The following is a 25,416-nucleotide window of genomic DNA, read 5'->3' as shown; positions in this document are numbered from 1 at the left end:
AAGGTGGGAGGATCGCCTGAGCTCAGGGAGGTCAAGGCTGCAGTGAACAGTGATTCCACCACTGTACTCAAGCCTGGGCACCAGAGTGAGACTCTGTCTCAAAAAACAAAACAAAAAATTCCCACTATTCTCAACTTTTAGTATCTAGGGAATTAGAACTAGGCTGATTACATTTAAATAACTAAGACGTTTGATATATAATAATCGTATATCTTAGAAAATATTACCATGATGTTTTTATAATATTTTCTCTGAGTTATTTTTGAGTCACAGTGTCAATATAAGGTTTACTCTTCTGGTGTAAACTGCTTTCTGAAGCAGTTTCTAGCTTTTGTTTTAGGGTACATAGCTTTGTAAACCCTTTATATAATGAACTGGAAATTGGAATTTGTATTTGTATGTATCAATGGTATGGTTTAATGGAACAATTTTTCCTAACTGCATTTATTTTGTATCCAGGAAGCGTCAGGACAATCATGCCCATGAGAGCTCTAAACTGTTCAGGTAATCATTTCATTTTTAAACTGTCCTATAAATATGCTTTGTTTTCCATATTAAGAAGACTTTATAATTGTTTTGTTTAGATGTACCCTTTTATCTTTTCCAAATTTCTGTGACATCTGATTCTTACAGCCTTGATGTCATGTTACTAATCACTGATTTTAAGCTGTAAAATAAAGCTATACTTTATAGTAATATATAATACTTTATGAATTTTATAAAACATGTATTTTATATATGTATGCTTGTATATATACTGTTATATTTATATTTTATATTAATGTATAACATATATATGGCTTTTTTTTTTTTTTTTTTTTGAGATGGAGTCTCGCTCTGTTGCCAGGCTGCAGTGCAGTGACATGATGTCGGCTCACTGCAACCTCCGCCTCCCGGGTTCAAGTGATTCCCCTCCCTTAGCTTCCCGAGTAACTGGGACTACAGGTGCATGCCACCACACCTAGCTAATTTTTGTATTTTTAGGAGAGACAGGGTTTCACCATGTTGGCCAGGATGGTCTCGGTCTCTTGACCTCATGATCCACCTGCCTCAGCCTCCCAAACTACTGGAATTACAGGAGTGAGCCACCATGCCTGGCCACATATTTTTTGTATTAAGCTATAAAACATATCCCTATATAGAGATATGTAATACACTTTGGCATACAAATCATAAAACTTGGTTAGGAATAGCTCTAATTTTTTTAATGGGGCTTTCTAAAATCTTATACTTTTGTAGATAATATCCATCAAGGATATTTTTCTAAAGTTAAAGATATTTAAAAGAGTGACCAAAATTCAAACATGGAAGAGACTTACGTTTATGACTTAACGCTGAGTTTGAAATTAATATATTTTAATTGTGGAATTAATGTAATCTCAATAAAAATAATTCCTTGGAGTAAGAAGCATTTCAAATTTATCTGATTTCTGGTTGGTTAGTTAGGTTTTCTTTTTTTTTGGTTTCTTATTTGGAACTGTTATGACAATCTCTTTGTATTTTCTTTTTCTTCAGGTCATTTTATCTTAGTGAAACTGGCAATTGAGCTTTGCTCTAGTTGATGGGCAAAATTTCTTCTAGACTATTCATCATCCCAATTTCATCCTAGTTGAAAATTTTCAAATGCCGTAAGAAATCTTTATAGATTTGCACTTAGCTTTTGGATGGACATTTCTACAATGGAGAGAACTGTGTTATAGCCCTGGTCCAAGGACATTACTATCTAATGCCCATCGACTGTGGTGTGCGTGTGGAAGGTTCCAAAGAGAAGGAGCAATCAGCAAGTTTGCAGACCCCTTGGAACATGGAAGCAACCAAGCTTTAAGAAGCACAGCTTTGGAGATACTCCATGAGTCTGCACCGCTTTCAGGGGAACTAGCACTTAAGACCTTGTGTAACAAAATGGACACTGGGGACACAGCTCTAGGACAAAAGGCTACCTCAAGGTCTGGAGAAACTGATAAAGCATCAGGTAGATGGAGACAGGAACAATCGGCTGTTATTAAGATGAGCACTTTTGGCAGTCAAGAAGGACAGCGGCAACCACAAATAGAGCCTGAGCAAATCGGAAACACAGCATCAGCACAACTGTTTGGTTCTGGGAAACTGGCCTCCCCTAGTGAAGTGGTGCAGCAAGTCACAGAGAAGCAATATCCACCGCATCGTCCGAGTCCTTACTCATGCCAACACTCACTCTCTTTCCCTCAGCACTCATTGCCACAGGGGGTCATGCACAGCACCAAGCCACATCAGAGCCTCGAAGGTCCTCCGTGGCTTTTCCCTGGCCCTTTGCCATCCGTTGCCTCTGAGGACTTATTTCCTTTTCCTATACATGGCCACAGTGGTGGTTATCCTAGAAAAAAGATTTCAAGTCTGAACCCTGCTTATAGCCAATACTCCCAGAAAAGTATCGAACAGGCAGAAGAGGCTCACAAGAAAGAGCACAAACCCAAAAAGCCTGGCAAGTACATTTGCCCTTACTGCAGCAGAGCGTGTGCCAAACCTAGCGTACTAAAAAAACACATCAGGTCCCATACTGGGGAGCGGCCATATCCATGTATACCTTGTGGTTTCTCTTTCAAGACAAAGAGCAATTTGTACAAGCACAGGAAGTCACATGCCCATGCAATTAAGGCAGGATTAGTACCTTTCACAGAGTCAGCGGTATCTAAATTGGACCTAGAGGCTGGTTTTATTGATGTAGAAGCAGAAATACATTCAGATGGTGAACAGAGTACAGACACAGATGAGGAGAGTTCTTTATTTGCCGAGGCTTCTGACAAAATGAGTCCTGGCCCACCCATCCCACTGGACATTGCCAGCAGAGGTGGCTATCATGGGTCATTGGAAGAATCATTGGGAGGTCCAATGAAGGTGCCGATTTTGATTATTCCTAAAAGTGGGATTCCTCTCCCTAATGAAAGCTCTCAGTATATGGGCCCTGATATGCTACCAAATCCATCTTTAAATACTAAGGCTGATGATTCGCACACAGTCAAACAGAAACTTGCACTAAGACTGTCAGAGAAAAAAGGACAAGATTCTGAGCCATCGCTCAACCTTCTGAGCCCGCACAGTAAAGGAAGCACTGATTCTGGTTACTTTTCTCGCTCAGAAAGTGCTGAGCAGCAAATAAGCCCTCCCAACACAAATGCAAAGTCTTATGAAGAAATCATCTTTGGAAAATACTGTCGGCTTAGTCCGAGAAATGCACTCAGTGTTACAACCACAAGTCAGGAGCGTGCCGCAATGGGTAGGAAGGGCATAATGGAACCATTACCTCACGTAAACACCAGGTTAGATGTCAAGATGTTTGAAGATCCTGTTTCACAGCTGATCCCAAGCAAGGGAGACGTGGACCCCAGTCAAACGAGCATGCTGAAATCCACTAAGTTCAACAGTGAGTCTAGACAACCCCAGATTATTCCATCATCTATCAGGAATGAAGGAAAACTTTATCCAGCAAACTTCCAAGGCAGTAACCCGGTTCTCTTAGAAGCTCCTATAGACTCTTCACCCCTTATTAGAAGCAACTCAATGCCAACTTCTTCAGCAACTAATCTAACTATTCCTCCTTCTTTGAGAGGAAGTCACTCATTTGACGAAAGGATGACTGGTTCCGACGATGTATTCTATCCAGGGACCGTGGGCATACCCCCTCAGCGCATGCTAAGAAGACAAGCAGCATTTGAACTGCCTTCAGTACAGGAGGGCCATGTGGAGGTCGAGCACCATGGCAGGATGTTGAAGGGTGTCAGCAGTTCATCCCTGAAGGAAAAGAAATTGTCTCCTGGGGACAGGGTTGTGTATGACTATGACGTCTGTCGGAAACCCTATAAGAAGTGGGAGGACTCTGAAACACCAAAGCAAGGCTACAGGGACATTTCCTGCTTGAGTTCTTTAAAACATGGTGGAGAATATTTCATGGATCCTGCGGTGCCATTGCAGGGAGTACCAAGCATGTTTGGAACTACCTGTGAAAACAGGAAACGCCGGAAAGAGAAGAGCGTAGGGGATGAAGAGGACACCCCCATGATCTGCAGCAGCATCGTAAGCACTCCCATGGGCATCATGGCTTCCGATTATGACCCCAAACTGCAGATGCAGGAAGGAGTCAGGAGTGGATTTGCCATGGCTGGACATGAAAACCTTTCTCATGGTCACACGGAACGCTTTGACCCATGTCGGCCCCAACTGCAGCCTGGAAGTCCATCTCTTGTGTCAGAGGAGTCACCTTCAGCCATTGATTCAGACAAGATGTCAGACCTAGGGGGCAGGAAACCTCCTGGAAATGTGATTTCTGTGATTCAGCACACCAACTCGCTGAGCCGACCCAATTCATTTGAAAGATCTGAGTCAGCCGAACTTGTGGCTTGCACGCAGGATAAAGCCCCTTCCCCTTCAGAGACTTGTGACAGTGAGATTTCAGAAGCCCCAGTGAGTCCTGAGTGGGCTCCACCCGGGGATGGTGCAGAAAGTGGGGGGAAACCCTCTCCATCTCAGCAGGTGCAGCAGCCGTCCTATCACACACAGCCCAGGCTAGTTCGGCAACACAACATCCAGGTTCCTGAAATTCGAGTGACCGAGGAGCCTGATAAACCCGAGAAGGAGAAAGAAGCCCAGAGCAAAGAGCCAGAGAAGCCTGTGGAAGAATTTCAGTGGCCCCAGAGAAGTGAGACTCTTTCCCAGCTCCCCGCGGAGAAATTGCCACCCAAAAAGAAGCGTCTGCGACTTGCCGATATGGAGCACTCCTCAGGGGAGTCCAGCTTTGAATCCACAGGCACAGGCCTCTCCCGCAGCCCCAGCCAAGAAAGCAACTTGTCTCACAGCTCCAGTTTCTCCATGTCTTTTGAAAGAGAAGAAATCAGTAAGCTTTCTGCACTTCCTAAGCAGGATGAGTTTGGGAAGCATTCAGAGTTTCTGACTGTCCCTGCTGGTTCATACTCATTGTCTGTCCCAGGCCATCACCACCAGAAAGAGATGCGACGCTGCTCATCAGAGCAGATGCCTTGTCCTCACCCAGCAGAAGTCCCAGAAGTTCGCAGCAAATCATTTGATTATGGGAATCTGTCCCATGCTCCTGTGTCGGGAGTGGCAGCCTCCACGGTATCACCATCCAGGGAGAGGAAGAAATGCTTTCTGGTGCGGCAAGCTTCCTTCAGTGGCTCCCCAGAAATCACCCAGGGTGAGGCCGGCATGGATCAGAGTGTGAAGCAGGAGCAGCTGGAGCACCTGCATGCTGGCCTCCGGTCCGGGTGGCACCATGGCCCGCCTGCTGTGCTGCCTCCTCTTCAGCAAGAGGACCCAGGGAAGCAGGTGGTGGGTCCTTGTCCCCCGCTGAGCTCAGGGCCACTGCACCTGGCCCAACCACAGATCATGCACATGGACAGTCAGGAATCTTTGAGAAATCCCTTGATCCAACCAACATCCTATATGACAAGCAAACATTTACCTGAACAGCCACACTTATTTCCACATCAAGAGACAATTCCATTTTCTCCAATCCAGAATGCCTTGTTTCAGTTTCAATATCCTACAGTTTGTATGGTTCATTTACCAGCTCAGCAGCCTCCCTGGTGGCAGGCGCATTTCCCACATCCCTTTGCTCAGCCCCCTCAGAAGAGCTATGGCAAGCCCTCTTTTCAGACAGAAATCCATTCGAGCTATCCCTTAGAGCATGTGGCAGGGAACACTGGAAAGAAACCTGCTGAGTATGCACACATGAAAGAGCAGACCTACCCATGTTATTCAGGAGCATCAGGGCTACACCCAAAGAACCTTCTTCCAAAGTTTCCATCAGACCAGAGCAGTAAGTCAACCGAAACGCCCTCCGAGCAGGTTCTTCAAGAAGATTTTGCCTCGGCAAATGCTGGGCCTTTGCAGTCCCTCCCGGGAACAGTGGTTCCTGTTCGGATCCAAACACACGTACCATCTTACGGAAGTGTCATGTACACAAGCATTTCTCAGATACTTGGGCAGAATAGCCCTGCCATTGTCATATGCAAAGTCGATGAGAATATGACCCAAAGGACTCTGGTCACCAACGCAGCCATGCAAGGGATAGGATTCAACATTGCCCAGGTGCTGGGGCAGCATGCTGGCTTGGAGAAGTACCCCATTTGGAAAGCACCTCAGACTTTACCCCTCGGCTTAGAATCCTCAATCCCCTTGTGTTTACCTTCCACCTCTGACAGCGTGGCCACCCTGGGAGGTAGCAAGCGAATGCTTTCTCCAGCCAGTAGCTTGGAGCTCTTCATGGAAACCAAGCAGCAGAAAAGGGTCAAAGAAGAAAAGATGTATGGACAGATTGTGGAGGAGCTTAGTGCTGTGGAGCTCAACAACTCAGACATCAAAAAGGACCTCTCCCGCCCCCAGAAACCCCAGCTGGTTCGACAAGGGTGTGCTTCTGAGCCAAAAGATGGCTTGCAGTCAGGGTCATCTTCCTTCTCCTCTCTGTCACCCTCCTCATCTCAAGACTATCCTTCTGTTAGCCCGTCTTCCAGGGAGCCATTCCCGCCCAGCAAGGAGATGCTTTCTGGTTCCCAGGCACCACTTCTGGGGCAGAAGTCCAGTGGGCCTTCTGAAAGCAAAGAATCTTCAGATGAATTAGATATCGATGAGACGGCATCAGACATGAGCATGAGCCCACAGAGTTCTTCATTACCAGCGGGAGATGGTCAGCCGGAAGAGGAAAGGAAGGGCCACAAGCGGCCTGTTGGCATGCTGGTCCGCATGGCCTCTGCCCCCAGTGGGAACGTGGCAGATTCAACTCTTCTTCTCACGGACATGGCAGATTTCCAGCAGATTCTTCAGTTTCCCAGTCTGCGGACAACAACTACTGTGAGTTGGTGCTTCTTGAATTATACAAAACCCAGTTATGTGCAACAGGCCACCTTCAAATCCTCAGTTTATGCTTCATGGTGCATTAGTTCCTGTAACCCAAACCCATCAGGATTGAACACCAAGACCACACTGGCTCTGCTGAGGTCCAAGCAAAAAATCACTGCAGAAATTTATACTCTGGCTGCTATGCATAGGCCTGGAACCGGCAAGCTTACATCATCAAGTGCTTGGAAGCAGTTTACTCAGGTAACAAATATTGTTTTAGGAAGAACTCTGTATTGTGGATTTGATTGCTGAGCAGACTACATAGTGAAGGATATAAGGCCAAAAAAAATATACAAGGAAAATGAAGGTCAGTGTGGGGGCGTTCTCAGAAAGTCTGGCCTTACTCAGGAGTGGAAGAAGCCACTGACTGCACTGGGTTCTGAGGTCTCAGACATGGTCCAAATACTGAAAGTGTCACTCTCTGTATTTTCAGAAGGAAAAGCCTACATTTATGCTTTTAAAATGTAAAAATTTGGGTGCCATGAAATCCTACCACTGGGATTAATTCCCATGGGTTATTTTCCTTCTGACCTTTGTGAGTGACCTAGCAGGTCTAATTTTCTTTGGGTGTGAGGAATTCAGGGAATTGTGAAGTGGGCCATAGAGCAGGGAGTGGAGGCTGAAAGGAAAGACAAGGATGGAGGACTGAGCTTTGCAAATGCTGCAGAGCTTACTCTCATTGACGAGACATCTATATCCTTCAAAACTTATTTTTCCAAGTTGCTGGCTGGTTTGTTCTTACAAGAACCATCAATGCCTTCCATGCAAAATTATAAAAATATTAAGGGACATTTTGAAATTTCTGCTAAATTAATAAGGAGGCAAATACAGGATTTAAAAATATGTTTTCACTTATATCGGTTACCATTCAATAATTTTTGAGACTACTTCCTTAATTAATATAGATTGTTTTCATTGCTACTTCGAAACATAGAATGTCTTTTAAGTATTAGCATTGCACAGAGTGCTGAGTGCATATGTGTATATATATTTTATATATAAAATATATATTTATATAATTATATCTAACAGAATGTTGAATCTATTCAGTGGAAACTGTCATTCTTATCTGATTTTATCCTTAGTGGCCCTTAGTTTATATAACTAGTTCCTGGCCTTTCAGTACAGAATTTAGGCTCATTTTCAGAGATTATGGAAGCGTGGGACATAGGAGCTCCTGTGTCTTGGAGAAAGCATGTGAAATGATTCTCTCTTCTTGTCTTACAGATGAAACCTGATGCGTCCTTTTTATTTGGCAGCAAACTAGAAAGGAAACTAGTGGGAAATATCTTAAAGGAAAGAGGGAAAGGAGATATTCATGGAGATAAAGATATTGGATCCAAACAAACTGAGCCAATCCGAATTAAAATATTTGAAGGAGGGTAAGGAAACATAAGTGCAAATGTAAAATGTTCGGTTATAGGTCAGAGTAAATGGTCCAGAATGTCTGCATGGAAAAAGTACTGTCTAATCTGATTGGGAGCTGAAAGTAAATTCCTTTTCTATTCACATTTCTGAACTCTGGCTGGTAACAGATCGTAAGTTCATGCCCTTGCTTTTGGGACTTGCTTTTCATAAAAATGTCCCTAATGGATATCATTCAAGCCTCTTCCTTAAATTTCCACCCCTCTAATTTATTATGAAATCTACTAAATTGGGGACACTTGATGTCATCTAAGTTTATTCATTCTTTGATCATTTTATAGATATTTGTTTTAATGATGGACATATTTTTATTCTATGCTTACAAAAGTCAGATCATGCACAATTGTGTATAATCTTCAGAACTAGTTAATTTTTTCATTTATTTTTCTTATTATATAAAATGGAGGCTTTAATGGGATTTCACCAGTTCCATCAATATCCTTTTCTGCCGCAGGGTCCAAGTCAGGGTACCACATTGCCCTCACTTGTCTTGCCTTCCCAGTCTTCTCTGGTCTATGACGCTTTCTCTGTATTTAGGAATTTCTTTTCAAATCTTGAGTCCTGAGTCATAGAAACTCAAGTAATAAGGTTCAAAGACTTTGTTATTTGTAAAGTTAAGAAAAATTACACATGTGTAATATCTTGTTTTAGATTTTGATATATATCTTTCATCCAGTCACATAGAAGGAAAACCCTACACTTAGGCTTTTAAAATTTAAAAATTTTGAAGCATGCTAACCACATTTTGGAGATTATGATGTAATTAGCCTTATCTCTACAACAAATCTATTATTTACGTATTTTCATGGGCATGACTTTATTCCAATTATATTTGGAGGACAATAATGTTATTTGTTTGACTACAAAATGTGGAATGTGGTTGGGCGTGGTGGCTCACGCCTGTAATCCCAGCACTTTGGGAGGCCGAGGCGGGCGGATCACGAGGTCAGGAGATTGAGACCATCCTGGCTAACACAGTGAAACCCCGTCTCTACTAAAAATACAAGAAAATTAGCCGGGCACGGTGGTGGGCACCTGTAGTCCCAGCTACTTGGGAGGCTGAGGCAGGAGAATGGCGTGAACCCAGGAGGCAGAGCTTGCAGTGAACGGAGATTGTGCCACTGCACTCCAGCCTGGGCGACAAAGCGAGACTCCATCTCAAATAAATAAATGAATGAATAAATAAATAAATAAATAAATAAATAAAAAGTGTGGAATGTTCAGTGAGATGTTTGGAGATGGATTATTCTATTTGGTTCTCCCCTTAGGTTTTGCCCTCTTTGGATGTCTAGCATTTTCACCACTAAAACCACAATTGTACGTAGTCATGAAGCTTGTCTCGATATTTTTTTGACATCCCCCATCTTTTAACACAAACGAGAGAAATATAGGTTTTATCTTTCCTCAGAGACTGAGTGGTCCCTGTGACTGAATCAACCCTCTCACATTCAGCAGCCTTCATAGCAGTGCACTTGCACCAATAGATTAGCGAGACCTCCACAATTACTCTATGCTTTGGGGACCCCATCTCCACTAACGAAGGACACAAGTGAAAAAGCTTATGTGAACATTTTATTGCTGTGTTTTGGTGATCCAAAAGGATTGTGCCCATATTTCATTTCCTCCTCCTTTAATTGCCCCATTAGGGGCTGTGTCCCATTACTTTTTTATCTGTGGCCCAATTTCTGCCCAGTGTTGACTAAGTGTTTTTTCCAAACCTGATGTTACCTCCTCTTATTTTGGCGATTGCAAAGTGATAGCTAAAAAAAAAAGCAAAAAAAGTATTACTGACCAAAATCTTAAGTGTATATTATCTAATTGATAGGTTTAATAATACATTTAATAATTTAGTTAAACATAACTTTGAATTTTTTTTCAAAATCTATCAATTATCAAGTAGATTCATGGGCCTGTAGAATTGTTGTACGATATTTTACTTACACAGGTTTTTCTAATACATCATTATATTTTATACAGAATTTTACTGTATTTTCATTCTGGAAGCAAGTTAATCAACTAAGACATTGAAAATAAAATTATACGGCTTGATGATAAAATGCATTTCCCATCACTATGATGGTGGGCTATAGTAAGCTTGAAGTATCCTTCCCTGAAGAAAATTAGCTTTGTACAAAAGTATTTGTTTTGGTCTATATCTCTTAAGCAATTTCATCTAGTTAGGGGCAGAGAATAGTGAAATTTAAGGCTGAAAGATATTTGCATCTTTAGGGTTTTTTTCTACTTTATTACAAAAGACAAAGATAAAATTCAAAATAATTTTGAAGAACAAGTAGAAGTCAAAATTCCTGGTGAAAGGGGGAAAATTTAAAGGAACCAAAGACATGCAAAATGGATTATTCATAGTTTTGAACAGTTTCTGCTTAATTCTCATCTGTATTGGTACTGACCAAAAAGTAGATAACGTTAAGATTAGAACTGAATCCATAACAGAGTTGCTGTTTAAATATGTGGATGGATTTCCTTTCTTAAAATTATTTCAATAGTTTGGTTGACTGAAGTTAAACTTGCTTTTATTCCTGTTTGTGGATTAGCTAGGATAAAATGAGGAAGTTTGCAATGCTCTTAGAATGTAAAAAAACTGTAAATTTAATGCCTTTAACTAAATCCACAGTGGATTATGGCATTTTGCATGTCAGTTTACCTTTGGAAGTTATGAAAAGAACTCCCCAAATGGAATGTCTTTCCAAAAATAACATTAGACCCAAAATTCTAACCTTAGCTTTGACTTAAGAGATAATGGCAGTCATTGAATTAGTCCATATAATACTACTGTATCCTGTGACAAATCATGTTTTATTGTATTCTTAAATGGCATGGTTGAGCATTGGGTAGATTTCTTCCCTCGATTATCAAAGAAAATACCTAAGACCATTTTTCTAGCTGATTTGATTAAGCAAGATGACCTCAGATATCCTTTCAAACATCTCTATGAAACCCTTCTGGAAACAAATGCAAATTTGATTAAAAATAGAATCTCTAGTTTTCATTATGTAACTACCTTGAAGAAGCTAGTTGAAATTTAGACTCCACATTATTACAGATTCATGGTCTTCAGGAAGAGCAGATCAAATCTGTAGACAACAGTTGGTGAGCTGAGCTCACCCTATGTAAACTAGAAATTTCTGAGGCACTCTCGTGCCAGGATTGTAAAAATAGAGTAGGAATTTGCAATGAAGAATTCTATTATCAGTTATACTTAATTTAGCAAATTTAGAGGGTTGTATGTTCGTACATGCACATCTTAGATGATGTAATGTTAACAAAAGCTACATGATGAATATGTTGGTATGCTTTTTGTATGTCCCTTGATTGGAGGCCATACTAGAATCCAATCCAAAGGTCTGCAACTCTTTGAGGTTTACATAAGTCAATTTGAACATCTGTTTCCCAAATCTATAATTTCACATGTAATAGTGGAGCCAATTCCATTTTGAATTCCATGTAGCATTACATTTTGTTTACAGTGCCAAATCTATTATCTAGTTCTTTCAGGCATTTACTGCATAAATTTCACAAGCTTCATAGACGTAAAGTTGAATAATTGTCTGCAAAAGACCCGCATAAAACTTTGCCATGCAAATAATTAGCTTTTGCTTTAAGATATAGCATGCTAAGAATGTTTGAAAACCACTGGATTCCCCCTTTTTAACACAGGTACAAATCAAATGAAGATTATGTATATGTCAGAGGACGTGGCCGTGGAAAGTACATTTGTGAAGAATGTGGTATTCGCTGTAAGAAGCCAAGCATGCTCAAAAAACACATCCGTACCCATACTGATGTTCGGCCTTATGTATGCAAGTTATGTAACTTTGCCTTCAAAACGAAAGGTACAAGTCTGATTTTTTTGAGAGGAAAAATACTTCTCTATGGCTACTTAGATTTCTGAGTGCTATTTTATAAATAGCCTTCATCAACAATAAAGATGGTTTGTTTGTGAAAATATGATTCCACAAAATGTATTTTCTCCCTCAAGTAAGTGATCAAAGGATGTATGTGAGACTGTGAGGCTCCTTTTATGACTTAATTAAGAGCAATAGAGCTAGGTCCGGGCCAGTTGTCTCCAAAGGAAGTGGCTACGAATTGTCTGGATAGCTATTTCTTCATGTTGGAAATGTTATGTGATCTAGATAATATTTATACCAGCATTGAAATCCTGCACATGCAGTGGTATTAGAGAAGCAAGGCAGCAGCTGGGAAGAAAACATGTGCTCTTGGTCAGTTTCAAGATTATAAATAATGTAGAGACCCACACATTCCCAGGTGGGCACCTCCATCCACAGTTGCATGAATTATGCATAGAAATTTGATAGCTTGTGTTCCCTGTTTTTATCAGCACAGAGACAATTTCTGATTCTCAGTACATAACTGTTAGTCTTATAAAACTGGGACTTGCCTTGAAGTTTTTTTAAAAAATCCGTTTTTAACAGATAGATTTATGTGAAAATATTTTACTGAAGGAAGTTGCTTCAGTTATATTTTTAGAGGTTGTTTGATTTTTGCAGAAGTGTGTTTTACCTTAGGTTCAGTGGATACTATAGGCATTCCCTCACCACTTTAAATTTTCATATTGATTAATCTGCTCTGATACCCTTCAAGAAAAATAAATATCCAGTAAAATTATCTTTGATAGAGAAATGTATAGCTATATTCTTTTATAGCTGAAAATCCTAAATTGCTGTATTGGTTGTAGAAGTGTAAATGGGTAGCCTCTCAACATATCTGTTTCTTTTTTATTAAAAAGATCTGTATGACAGGAGTGCCTCATTTGAAGCTGAAATAAAGTATGTGTTCATTTGCATCTCAAAAAATAAACATATGGCCTTTTAAATACCACTCACCTTTGCACAATCAAGCCCTTTATACAGAACTTTACTAAGAGATTCCCTAGGAGATAAGAAAATAAAAACTTTGATTTTAGGGAATACTGCAAATTCAGGAGTCATTACGAATGATACATATCTTCACTGGGCATATGAGTTTGCTGCAGGTGTAGTTGTGTGAAAAACTGGATGAAGAAATGAGACATCTCTAGATATTTTTAAAAATCAAATTAAGTCTGCCTCTGAATCATCATCTCCTGAAGGAAATAATTTATTCTTGGTCATTATTGGAGTTTCCTTGTCACCCTTTGGGAATGTGCAAACGTCTCAGAATCTTAAAATGAGCAAAACATCCTGGAAAACCCTGCCAGTTTTCACCTCCGGCTGAAATGCCTGTTGTCCAAACCCACATTTTCGTCTGAGCACAGATGGAACGCCCTTGCACGACCAATCCCTTCTCCTCATCTGTGCCACTTCTTCAAGGGCCTCCCCCGCCACTCTCCTTCCCTCTCCTTGTCCTTATACATAACTTCCACAGCTCATGACTTTAACAAACTAAAGCCATGGTGGAATTGTTTCAGATCCAGATTTCTAGCTACAGACCTATTCTGAAGATGCGAGTCTAAAGCCTGACTATCCTTGGAATGCAGAGAAAAATGTAGGAGAAAGAAACACATACTAAAATCTAAATAAACTCTCCTGATACACTTAGCATCCATACCTATACACATCATAGCATACTTGCACTCTGGCAGAAGTGGTTATTTTTATTAATTTATAGATACGTTTCATTAATTTTCTAGATTTAAGGATTCTTGATATGTCTATAACATTTTTGAGCTCTTTAAAAAATGGCAGATAAAAGTTTTGATAAATAAGAGCAATGGGGGCCTGGAAATATTTCTATGTTTGGAATTATCAAAACAGCATGTAAAATTGATAAGTATATAAGCAATAAGTAAATAATAAAGCAATATGAGTAAAATAATAACGGTGTCCCAGTTTTAACTGTGGCTCATACATTACATGAACAGCAAGCTTAACACTCTTACAAGAGGAATAAACTATGCTAGCAGGCTGAGTTTCCACGGAGATTTCACAGAGCCTTCTCTTAAAGTATTTGTTGGTACATTGCTAAAGCGTTGTCAGAGGCACAGATAACATTATGGCTGTTTTCACTGAAGTGATGTAAAGGTTCCTTACAACTGAATTTGTTCCTGAATCTCTTTTGATAAGTTATATGGCATACAATTTATATATATAAATATATATATGTGTGTGTGTGTGTGTGCATTCTTCTATAGATCCTGGGTCAAGGAGGATTGGATCAATGTTTTCAAAATTTCTCACATTTCATAAAGCAGTTATACAAATTATATATATAATTTATATACACACATTCATATACACATATAGTTGTATATGCCATTATCATTACAACATTATCATTACAAAAGCATGAAACCTTTCTTTTTTTCTTAGCATGATAGGAGCCTGAAGATAAATAAAAAGAGAATGTTGCAGCTCCAGAATTTGAAGAATTGCTGTCATAACGTTTGCTAACATATGCCAGACAGATAGATGCTAAATACTGGGAATAATGCTCCCTATGAGAGTTAGCTAATTATTTGTATGGATCTTTCAGTGCACTGACAAGGTTTGCCCTCACATTAGTTTGTATGTATTTTTCTTCTGAACTTTGAAGATCCTTGGAGGTTGCCCTATACCTGATCAATACCAGAAGGTCAGGGGCCCAGTGGGTGTGTTGAGAATATTTCATTCTGAAGTGTCTCTGAGGTATGTGGCCAGATTGTGTTTCCCTGTTTACATGGAGTCCCAGGAGGCTGGTGCATTTGGATAGATATGAGATCCCTTCTCAGGCAGAAGAGCCTGGGATTTCCAGTTTTGCTTGGAGCCTACTCTTGAAAAGATGTGAGCCTGGACTTCCACATATCTTCTAGAATAAAGAATATCTGAGATTGGGCCAAAGCTCTCAGGGATTGTTATATTCAAAAACCAGATTGTTCTTCTTAAGGTTGAAACAAGGGATAGTGGGTAGAAACAAATCTGTGTTACATGATGAATTTAATAAAATTAGTTCATTTCGCATTGAATTTGGAGCAGCCATCAGCAGTTGTTAATTTGATAACCAATTAATTTATCTCTTCTTTTTGGCTACATTTTCAAGGAAACCTAACGAAGCATATGAAATCTAAAGCACACATGAAAAAATGCCTAGAATTGGGAGTCTCAATGACATCGGTGGATGATACAGAAACTGAGGAAGCAGGTATGTCATAAATGAGTTGACAGACATCTTCATTATGCACAGTGGAGCTCTGTGGCTGAGGTGGTAAAATAAGTTTAGATATTTTTAAAAAGTGATCACTTTTCATTTTATTAAATACTAAATATAGAAAATAAATCTGACACATTGAATTGCTTGAAATCTACTGAGAAGAAATGCATTTCTGTTTTGACTCTGAGGACAAAAAAGGCCTTACTATGAGAATACTTCTATTTAGAGCCATGAAGGGAATAGAATTGCACTTGCTTTGTGATAGCAAATTAGATTTTATGAGGCTTTTTGGGAAATTTGAGAAGTATTTTAATGTATTATTATTTAAGTTAAGAAGAATCCCTGTAGGAAAACAAACAAACAAACATCACTGAGGTTGGCCAGACCTCCTGAGATACATCACTTAGACATACGTTTGTACCTGAGCTTGCAGAGACAGGTTGTTGCCTTTCTTTTTCCTCTAGCATCATCATTAACATTATCCATGCTCATTTGTTGAGGGTTTTCTGTGAGTGGAATGATGTCTGAGATATAAAGTCCTACTGTGGAATCTTTCTTGTAAGTTGTTGATGAAAACAAATAGATAAACAAGAAGATAGAATGAATGCAGGGTCACACAGTGGCCTCATTTTATAGGAGTTCTCAGACATAACTGTCTATGGGCACTAGGGACTGGGAAAAACTTTTAGAAAGAAATGGGGCTTAAATAAGATCCTAACCTTGACATTTGGATCTTGATCTCCATTATCTTTGTTCAATTGTTTCAGAAAATATGGAAGATTTGCACAAAGCAGCAGAGAAGCATAGCATGTCCAGCATTTCAACTGATCATCAGTTCTCAGATGCCGAGGAATCAGATGGTGAGGATGGAGATGATAATGATGATGATGATGAAGATGAGGATGACTTTGATGACCAGGGAGATTTAACACCAAAAACAAGATCAAGAAGCACGAGTCCTCAGCCTCCTAGATTCTCCTCTTTGCCTGTGAATGTTGGCGCCGTACCCCATGGGGTTCCTTCAGATAGTTCCCTGGGACATTCTTCATTGATCAGCTATTTGGTTACTTTGCCAAGTATTCGAGTTACTCAGCTTATGACACCCAGTGACTCATGTGAAGATACCCAGATGACAGAATACCAGAGGCTATTCCAGAGCAAAAGTACAGACTCAGAACCAGACAAAGACAGATTGGACATACCTAGTTGTATGGATGAGGAGTGCATGCTACCTTCAGAGCCAAGCTCCTCTCCCAGGGACTTCTCACCCTCAAGTCGCCATTCCTCTCCAGGATACGATTCTTCACCCTGCCGAGATAATTCACCAAAGAGGTATCTGATACCCAAAGGAGATTTATCTCCCAGAAGACATTTATCACCTAGGAGAGATCTGTCACCCATGAGACATCTTTCACCAAGAAAGGAAGCTGCATTGAGAAGAGAGATGTCCCAAAGAGATGTTTCACCAAGAAGGCATTTGTCTCCAAGGAGGCCAGTGTCTCCTGGGAAGGATATCACAGCGAGAAGAGACCTCTCTCCTAGAAGAGAGAGAAGATACATGACCACCATAAGAGCGCCATCTCCCAGAAGGGCTTTATACCATAACCCGCCATTGTCCGTGGGGCAGTATTTGCAAGCAGAGCCAATTGTATTGGGGCCTCCTGTAAGTATAATTCACTTTTCTTTCTAATATATAAGTGGAAGCACATTGGTGCCTCCTGATAATGCACTGGTGTGAAATTTAGTAGAATATGGGTATCTGTCATGGGTGGAGTGAATCTGGCTACTGAAAATAGTGGGGAGACATTTTTGTCATATGCTATTGTTGGTAACATGGCTGTGGCATTACCCGAAGTGTAGTATTGCATCAGAGCAGCAGTGCATTCCCAGTGGGAATAAGTGAGACCTTTCTGAATGCTTTCTAAACTTAATTAATGATAGACATAAGCTGAAGCCTTTTTGTAAGTAAAAAAGATGAACCTTTAGAATGCCATGACTGCATGGACGTACACTCACAGGGACATTTAGACATCATTCATCGCCAGGTAAGGATTCTAATTCAGTTGTTAACCTTGACTTTCAAAAACTTTTATTTTTTAGATTTTTATTTATTTAGTTTTTTGAAACAGGATCTCACTCTTTCACCTAGGCTGGAGTGCAGTGGCACGATTTTGGCTCACTGCAACCTCTGCCTCCCAGGTTCAAGTGATTCTCCCATCTCAGCCTCTGGAGAAGCTGGGACTACAGGCGTGTATCACCACACTTGGCTGATTTTTGTATTTATTGGTAGAGACAGGGTTTCACCATGTTGGCCAGGCTGGTCTCGAACTCCTGACCTCAAGTGATCCACCTGCCTTGGCCTCCCAAGTGCTAGGATTACAGGCATGAGCCACTGCACCTGGCCTCAAAAACTTTTGTTTTTTAATACATTCATTACCTTGCCCATCATGAGTGGACATGTGAAACTGGTTAGGGACAGGGAGAGGAGAGAATGACACACTCGGCACGTTTATAAATCGAAGACATGAGCCTGTCTGCTTTTCTTGCCATTACTATCATCAAATGCACTGGCTCAGTGGAAGCGTGGGCCCAAGGAGAAAGGGAAATCAGGAGAGCTAAGCGAGAATGTGCAGAGATTTCTGTGATGTGCCTTCATTATAGATGAAAATAACAGTAGCCATCATGGATTACATTTAAGCAGTAGGTTTAATGCAAATTCATTTAAAAAGCACCTGTCCTACCTAATTCCACCGCTCAGTAGATTGTGATGTCTCTTTCAGTTTGTGTGGGATTTTCAAAAATGAGTAAAGCATGCACTTAGCATAGACAGAGGCATGATACCTTTGGAATCTGTCTGCCTTAAATGTGTTTTGATTTCCTCGTCTCTGCTCTTTGTTGCACTCCCTTGCTCCGGATCTCTGTGTCATGTGCATCAGCACCATCCTTCACAGCCAGAGAAGACACTGCCAGCTCCCAGTTCTGTTTTATCACTGCCCTGGCGGCCAATTTTCTCCCTCTCATCACCTTCCACCACCCTGAATCCTGAGCTCAGCCTGTCATTTTTTCACTTTAGGAAACCTGCTGCATTCATGTCCCCATCCCCAGCACTGTCTTTTCACAAATCTGGTACCAACTTCATGATGAAGCAAATCCTGTAGAAACGTGTATGGTAATTGGGATGCTGTTTACCAAGCTAACAAATTAGCAAGCTAATAAGAAAAAGAGATACATTTCCACAGGTTTTGGTGCCTTAGCGAAAATAGGAAAAAGGGATCTTCTGCAGTTTATGCCATTACAACACGAATAGAGAACTGTAAATCCCCTGGATCGTGTGACACCAAGTCTGGGATGACACATGCTTTCTGTGGTATACACGCAGTGATGCTGGCAGAGTGTGTTAGACAAGCCTCTCCCTGCCATCCGTGCAGCCTGTGTTCTGGCACTGGCCAGGTGGATTGAGAGTGTGGCATTTGTGAAACAGTGGTGCATATTCAGTTAACTGCAAACATGCAGTTTTTCAGTCAGAAAAAGTAAACCTTTAGTGCAAACATGCTGTGGTTGTAAAAAATTACAGGAACCCACAGTCAAGTTGGGCAAAGGAATTGAAAGAGTGGACTAAGTAAGTTCATCTGAGTTTTAGATATGTGCCCAGAAAGTTGGAGAGAGGTGAGTTTTAGTAGTCGCTGAATTTGTACCAGTTTTTTTATGTGTTTTTGTTGTTTCATTTTTGTTTTTAAATATCAGATCATGGGTATTACTATTATTATTATTATTATTATTTTGAGATGGAGTCTCGCTCTGTCACCAGGCTGGAGTGCAGTGGCACGACCTTGGCTCACTGCAGCCTCCACCTCCTGGGTTCAAGCAATTCTCCTGCCTCAGCCTCCCAAGCAGCTGGGACTATAGGTGCCTGCCACCACGCCCAGCTAACTTTTGTATTTTTAGTAGAAACGTGGTTTCACCATGTTGGCCAAGATGGTCTCGATTTCCTGACCTCATGATCCACCTGCCTCGGCCTCCCAAAGTGCTGGGATTACAGGTGTGAGCCCCCATGCCCGGCTGATCATCGGCACATTTCATAGTGTTGTTAAACTTTATCATTTATGATGCTTTTGGTCTCCCCAGTTTAATTCTCTTTAGAGGATGTATAGCCTGCTGCATTGTTCACATGCCTCCCTGATGTAGGGACAACAGGTCCCAATCACTGTCCACTTTATGCTTTCTCACACCACAGGACACTGACTGTGGTGTGAAGGTACCTTATAACCCAGTGTGACATATTCATATTCTGGCTGCTTTTGGAGTGATGGTGATCATAGCAAACACAGGTTTGGAGGAAATCAATGAATTCACATGCAGATTATGTTATGTGTATGTGCATATATATGTATACACACATATACACATGGGTACAAATGTACATACACAGACATCTATATATACATCTATATACCAGATCTATTACCCCACTTACCTCTTCAACAGTAGGGCAGTAAGGACCTCTAGATGAAAATGATGAGAAGGAGGTAGAAGAGCAAGAGGCATCCTGCCACCCTGTCGTTTTTGCCCCAGTGCCCCTGTTAGTTTTAATTTTAAGATAGATAGATGGATGGATAGATAGATAGATAGATAGATAGATAGATAGATAGATAGATAGATAGATAGATAGATAGATAGAGAAGGTAAGTATGTTTTATCCATTTATTCAGTATTTACTGAATTTTTGAGGGTCTACTACACATGGTTCAAGGTTGAGGATGAAATAATATTGTGGCTTGTGGCCTTATCTTTTTTTTTGATAAATAAATTTCCTTTTCCATTTTAAAAATTTTGCAGATAGATAGCAAGAAGAGAAACAAAGGTGTGTCCAGGCCGTGAGTATGTAGTGTAGATGAAGATTGTGTCTAGGGAAACAGTCAACATTCATTCGTATCCCTTGTTATCTGTGTGATCTTGGGCAAGTCACTTAACCTCTTGACCACAGTTTCTTAATTTGTTTCTGGCAGCCAGGGAGGTGGCCCATACAAATTTCTGTCCCTGAAAGAACGTGTCATTCAGCTGTAAGGAATGTAGTGGGCAAACAGCCTCCTACTGGTATGTCAGCACCTTCAGGACAGGACTGTTTTCAAGCCAAGTCCATGCTTTCCAAGCAGCCCCAGCCAGTGACTGAGCACAGATGGGTCACTTCTCCCCTGCTCCCTGCTGCCCCCAAGGAGGCTCTTGCTCTTCTATCTCCCTCTCATCATTTGCGTCTAGAGGTCCCTACTGCCATACTGTTGAGGAGATGAGTAGGGTAATAGATCTGGTACATGCGAATAGATGTATATATAGATGTCTGTGTATGTACATTTGTACATATGTGTATATGTGTCTATATATATATGCACTTACACTTAACATAATCTACATTTGAATTCACTATTTGTTTTTCCATGACAAAATTTTTCTTACTGAGATTTAAGTAAGATGAAAGTTTGTCCACCACATTTATAAGGCCCGAATTACAAAACAATAGGATTGCAAATGGAGTAAAAACCAAAGTAGAGAAAACTTACTGGGAGTTTCTTTGGAGGATGAAGAAGGGGTGAATGAGAGGAGAGAGGATGTGTAGAAATTCCTGGTGGGGCTTGGAGCAGTGGAAGTGGCCACATGGTAGAAATTCTACTTGTACACGTAGCTCTGTGGTTACAATCAGTGAAGGGCTAAATTTGAAGCTTTCATTAGTAGCACCAATAAGATTTTACTGGATTTAGAACATGTTGAGTATTATTGTGGTTTTAGAGGACAATTCATGACTCCATTTGTCAGCCTGGAGTTGGGGATCTCAAGTCAGTTTATGTAACAGGACATCTCTCTCTCTGACTTCTGTCCCACTTCCTCGGTTCCCCCACAGATCCATTCTGATGGGCTGTATGCAATGGAGGTCATGGAATAGCAGCCAGAAGTAAAATGGAAAAATAAACAAGCTCGATTTTATTTTAAACTTTCAATCTGTGATTGCTGTGATTAAAAGAAAACATACTTGATTATCTTCAAAGATTGTTACTGTAGGCATTACAGGTCTTCCTCCCAAACTGGTGTTTGATGAAGGAGACATGCCTTTTCCAAACCTGATTAAATACAAGGGGGATTTCGTCTATGTGCAGAATTTAAATGATTCTCATACTGTAAAATCCCCACCTTTCCCGGCTTATGAGGTCCTGATAATGATAGTGTTGATGCAATCATCACTATCACCATTTCACTCACACTTTCAGGAGAACCCATGTTTCCAGCTTGTGTATGACATATCACAGAGGAGGGTAAGGGCTAAGCATCTCAGAGAGTAGCAGAAATCACAGTCTAGATAGAACTGGATGAATCTTTAATGGTATAGAGCATACCTTGAGTTTTAGAACTGAAACTCTTGAAATGAAAAAGAACAGTTTCTTTGGCTCTATCCTGGACTACTAGTGTACTGTATGGGTTTATATCTATCTATCTATCTTTGGTTCTCAAAAAATAGAAAAAATGAAGTCCTTTTTAGATGACAATCCACTAAAGAATGAATCACAGTAATTAAAATCTGATAATATTAAATCTGACAATCTAAGTTGTATTTCACTACAGAAACAGTATAGAAAATAAATTCTCCATTTTCAGGACTAGGACTGTGGAATCTGAAATTCTGGCTGAACATTTTAAGCATCCTTAATTTATTGATTGCCAACAAGATATTGAGGTGGAAATAATAATATTTATTGGTATATATAATATAAGTTGGTAACTGAGATAATGTTAACTACTTCTATGATGGATAGTTTCCTTTAAAAAATTATTATTGATGTAAGACTTAAATGGCCTTGGTTTGTTATTGGATGAAGAAGTTGGTCTTCTGCATTGAGCATCTCTTAGCAGGAATGCATTCCTTTAGACCAATGTCTTACACATTGGAGGAACCAGTTTGTGGTTCCATTTTGTCATCTGTTCTGTGGAAAACTTTTTTAAAAAGCCAATTTTCAGACTTGTCATTCCAATTATATACCCATCAACACTTAAGAAAAATATTACAAATCTGTCCATTATAGCAACAGATGGTAATCTTTTTATTTCCTTTTGAATTAAAAAAAATATTATTAATATTTATTAGTGTTTTTTGCTCGGTAAACTTTTTTTGCCAATTATCCATTAATTTCTTTTCATTATCTCTTGCAAAAAAAAGCAGAGCTGAAATGTGTCTCTGTACCCAGTGGAAAACATCCTGACTGCTTTATCACCTTGCTGTTTAGAAACAAAAGCAACTTTTCACAGGCAGACACCTTTATTCAAGGATTATAAAAGACAACAGAGAAATCTCCTTTGTCTTGAAGTAGGAAAACTTGATCAAAGGATTAGGTATTGAAGCCTCTCTAGGTAGTGAATGTGTGAGTGGGTGAGTGAATGAATCCAATAGCTTGACCTAAGAACGAAGCATAGCAGGATCTGAATTTTGTGCTCTCTTTGTTCTCTGTGCAGAACTTAAGAAGAGGATTACCTCAGGTTCCTTACTTCAGTCTCTATGGAGACCAAGAAGGTGCTTATGAACATCCAGGCTCCAGCCTTTTCCCGGAGGGTCCTGATGACTATGTCTTCAGTCATCTTCCACTCCACTCTCAGCAACAAGTGCGAGCTCCTATCCCCATGGTGCCCGTTGGTGGGATCCAGATGGTTCACTCCATGCCGCCAGCCCTTTCCAGTTTACATCCTCCACCCACGTTGCCCCTGCCAATGGAGGGCTTTGAGGAGAAGAAAGGCGCGCCTGGGGAGTCCTTCTCCAAGGACCCCTATGTGCTTTCTAAGCAGCATGAGAAGCGAGGTCCTCACGCTTTGCAGTCATCTGGTCCACCTAGCACTCCCTCCTCTCCTCGGCTATTGATGAAACAGAGCACTTCGGAAGACAGCCTAAATGCAACAGAGCGGGAACAGGAGGAAAATATACAGACTTGTACAAAAGCCATTGCCTCTCTCCGGATTGCCACAGAAGAGGCAGCTCTGCTTGGGGCAGATCAGCCAGCACAGGTGCAGGAGCCCCACCAGAACCCCCTGGGAAGTGCACATGTTAGCATTAGACACTTTAGTAGACCTGAGCCAGGTCAGCCCTGTACCTCAGCCACCCACCCTGACTTGCATGATGGTGAAAAGGACAATTTTGGTACATCACAGACTCCATTAGCTCACTCCACGTTTTACAGCAAGAGTTGTATAGATGACAAGCAGTTGGACTTTCACAGCAGCAAGGAATTATCTTCAAGCACAGAGGAAGGCAAAGATCCTTCGTCAGAAAAGAGTCAGCTACATTGATCTACGATGCATGGAGACTTTCATTTCCACATTTTCCCATTTTTTTTTGTTTTTGTTTTTCTAGAAATGGAGGTAATCAAGTTTATAGCATGCCTGTCCTAAGTTACAGTAGTTTGCTATTATATATACTTTTGTTATATCAAAAGAATTAGGTAAATTAACAAGTCATCATGAGCCTGACCAAAACAAAATTTGAAATTAACCTATTGGGTCTGGTACTTTTAAAATTGTACAGATGTTTGTGCCTTTTCTTTACTTTGCTTATATTCTTATAAGCATTTTTTAGCAGTAATTTGTACATATTTTAGAATTTGTGTATCTGCTTTGTAATAAATGTAATTTCTTTCCTTTTTTGGACACTTGGATCTAAATGATGTAAAGCAAAACAGCATCAATATATATGTGAGGTTGCACTAAAACATATTTTTATATGATTAAAACTGAACAGCTTTTATGTACAGCTCTGATTCTGTAATACTAATATTTATTTACTTTGTTTCATAAATTGTACATTTTTTCTTAATGTTGTGGATTGCTTTTCTATGTGAAGCATGGGATTTACTGTTGCGTAACTAGAACAAAAATGTACATTGTAAACAAGATATTTAAACTAGAGTATCTTATTCTGCACTTATGCATTAGTTAAAAAAAAAGATAAAGGATGTATCAGTCAGTTCTTAACTCTTGTATATTTTTTTGTCTCTTGTTTGCTGGATTGACTATAACTTAAGTGCTGATTGTGATTTTAAAATGATAGTACCGTAAAGCATTAAAGTAAACAATGTGCTATTGTGAGTTTTTTCAAAGCTTTATAAATCAGTTATAAATAATATTAAAAGTATTTGGTCTTATGTGAACATGTTGATCTATATACTCATCTAAAAATATGGGAAAACATTCCACCCCATGTAAATATGTACAAGTGCATCACTGGTACAATTTTATGTAACTCAGTTGGACACTAGGTTGCCACAGACCTATGCTAGGTGTCTTTAAAAAATTAAGGTGACAAAGCACATGGGACTGTGTAGAGCTTGGTTATCGGCCGGCCCGGTGGCTTGGCAGGCAGTGCTGTGCGCTGCTCATGGAGAAGACCTGGGCTTAGAGTCTCCTTAGTTCTTGCTACACAGGATGGTGACTGGAACTAAGGCTGCACAGAGGGTCGCACTTGGACTCTGAGGGTTGGGTGTGGAAGGGGGAAAAGGGGATGGAAACCTGCTCCCCAGCTCTTCCTGTCAGTCAGTTTACATGGGAACAGGGTTAACATCTGTGTTAGGGGAGGTCACCTTACCCTTTTGCATAGGGTAAGAGTGTCAGACTCCTGGCTATCTCAGGGGGAATGGAGAAAAGAATCTTTCAAGGGCAAAGAACTCGTGAGAGGATGTCTGTTGTATGTAATACTCACAATGGCTTTTGGTTAGTGTTGAAGGTGGGAAGAGCCTTTGTAGGTCCAGAAGAGTGGAAGAGAGGGAGGGGTACAGCAACATGTGCACAGGCACGCACATGTGTGCACGCACACACATAATCTGGGTTATCTTTGTGCTATATAGTGGATTATAATTCTGTGAAACCAAGTTTGTATATTGAATTACATTAAGGAGTGTTCTTTAAAAAGAGAAATAAATATACAATTACATGCTT

General features: G+C 40.3%; 1 protein-coding gene across 1 annotated transcript; it reads left to right on the top strand.

Annotated features, from left to right (window-relative positions):
- The first annotated feature begins 60 nt into the window (after positions 1 to 60).
- Positions 61 to 25,416, top strand: HIVEP2 (HIVEP zinc finger 2). The gene is made up of 7 exons (XM_031667384.1): positions 61 to 504; positions 1,516 to 7,089; positions 8,116 to 8,270; positions 11,989 to 12,164; positions 15,346 to 15,447; positions 16,224 to 17,119; positions 22,951 to 25,416. The coding sequence occupies exons 2-7, from the start codon at positions 1,903 to 1,905 to the stop codon at positions 23,773 to 23,775; spliced, it is 7,341 nt and encodes a 2,446-aa protein (XP_031523244.1). The 5' UTR covers positions 61 to 504; positions 1,516 to 1,902; the 3' UTR covers positions 23,776 to 25,416.

Source organism: Papio anubis, chromosome 6, assembly GCF_008728515.1.
Source record: "Papio anubis isolate 15944 chromosome 6, Panubis1.0, whole genome shotgun sequence".
Classification (NCBI taxonomy): domain Eukaryota; kingdom Metazoa; phylum Chordata; class Mammalia; order Primates; family Cercopithecidae; genus Papio; species Papio anubis.
The sequence above is the reverse complement of the archived record's forward strand: the minus strand, read 5'-3'. Positions and strand labels throughout refer to the sequence as shown.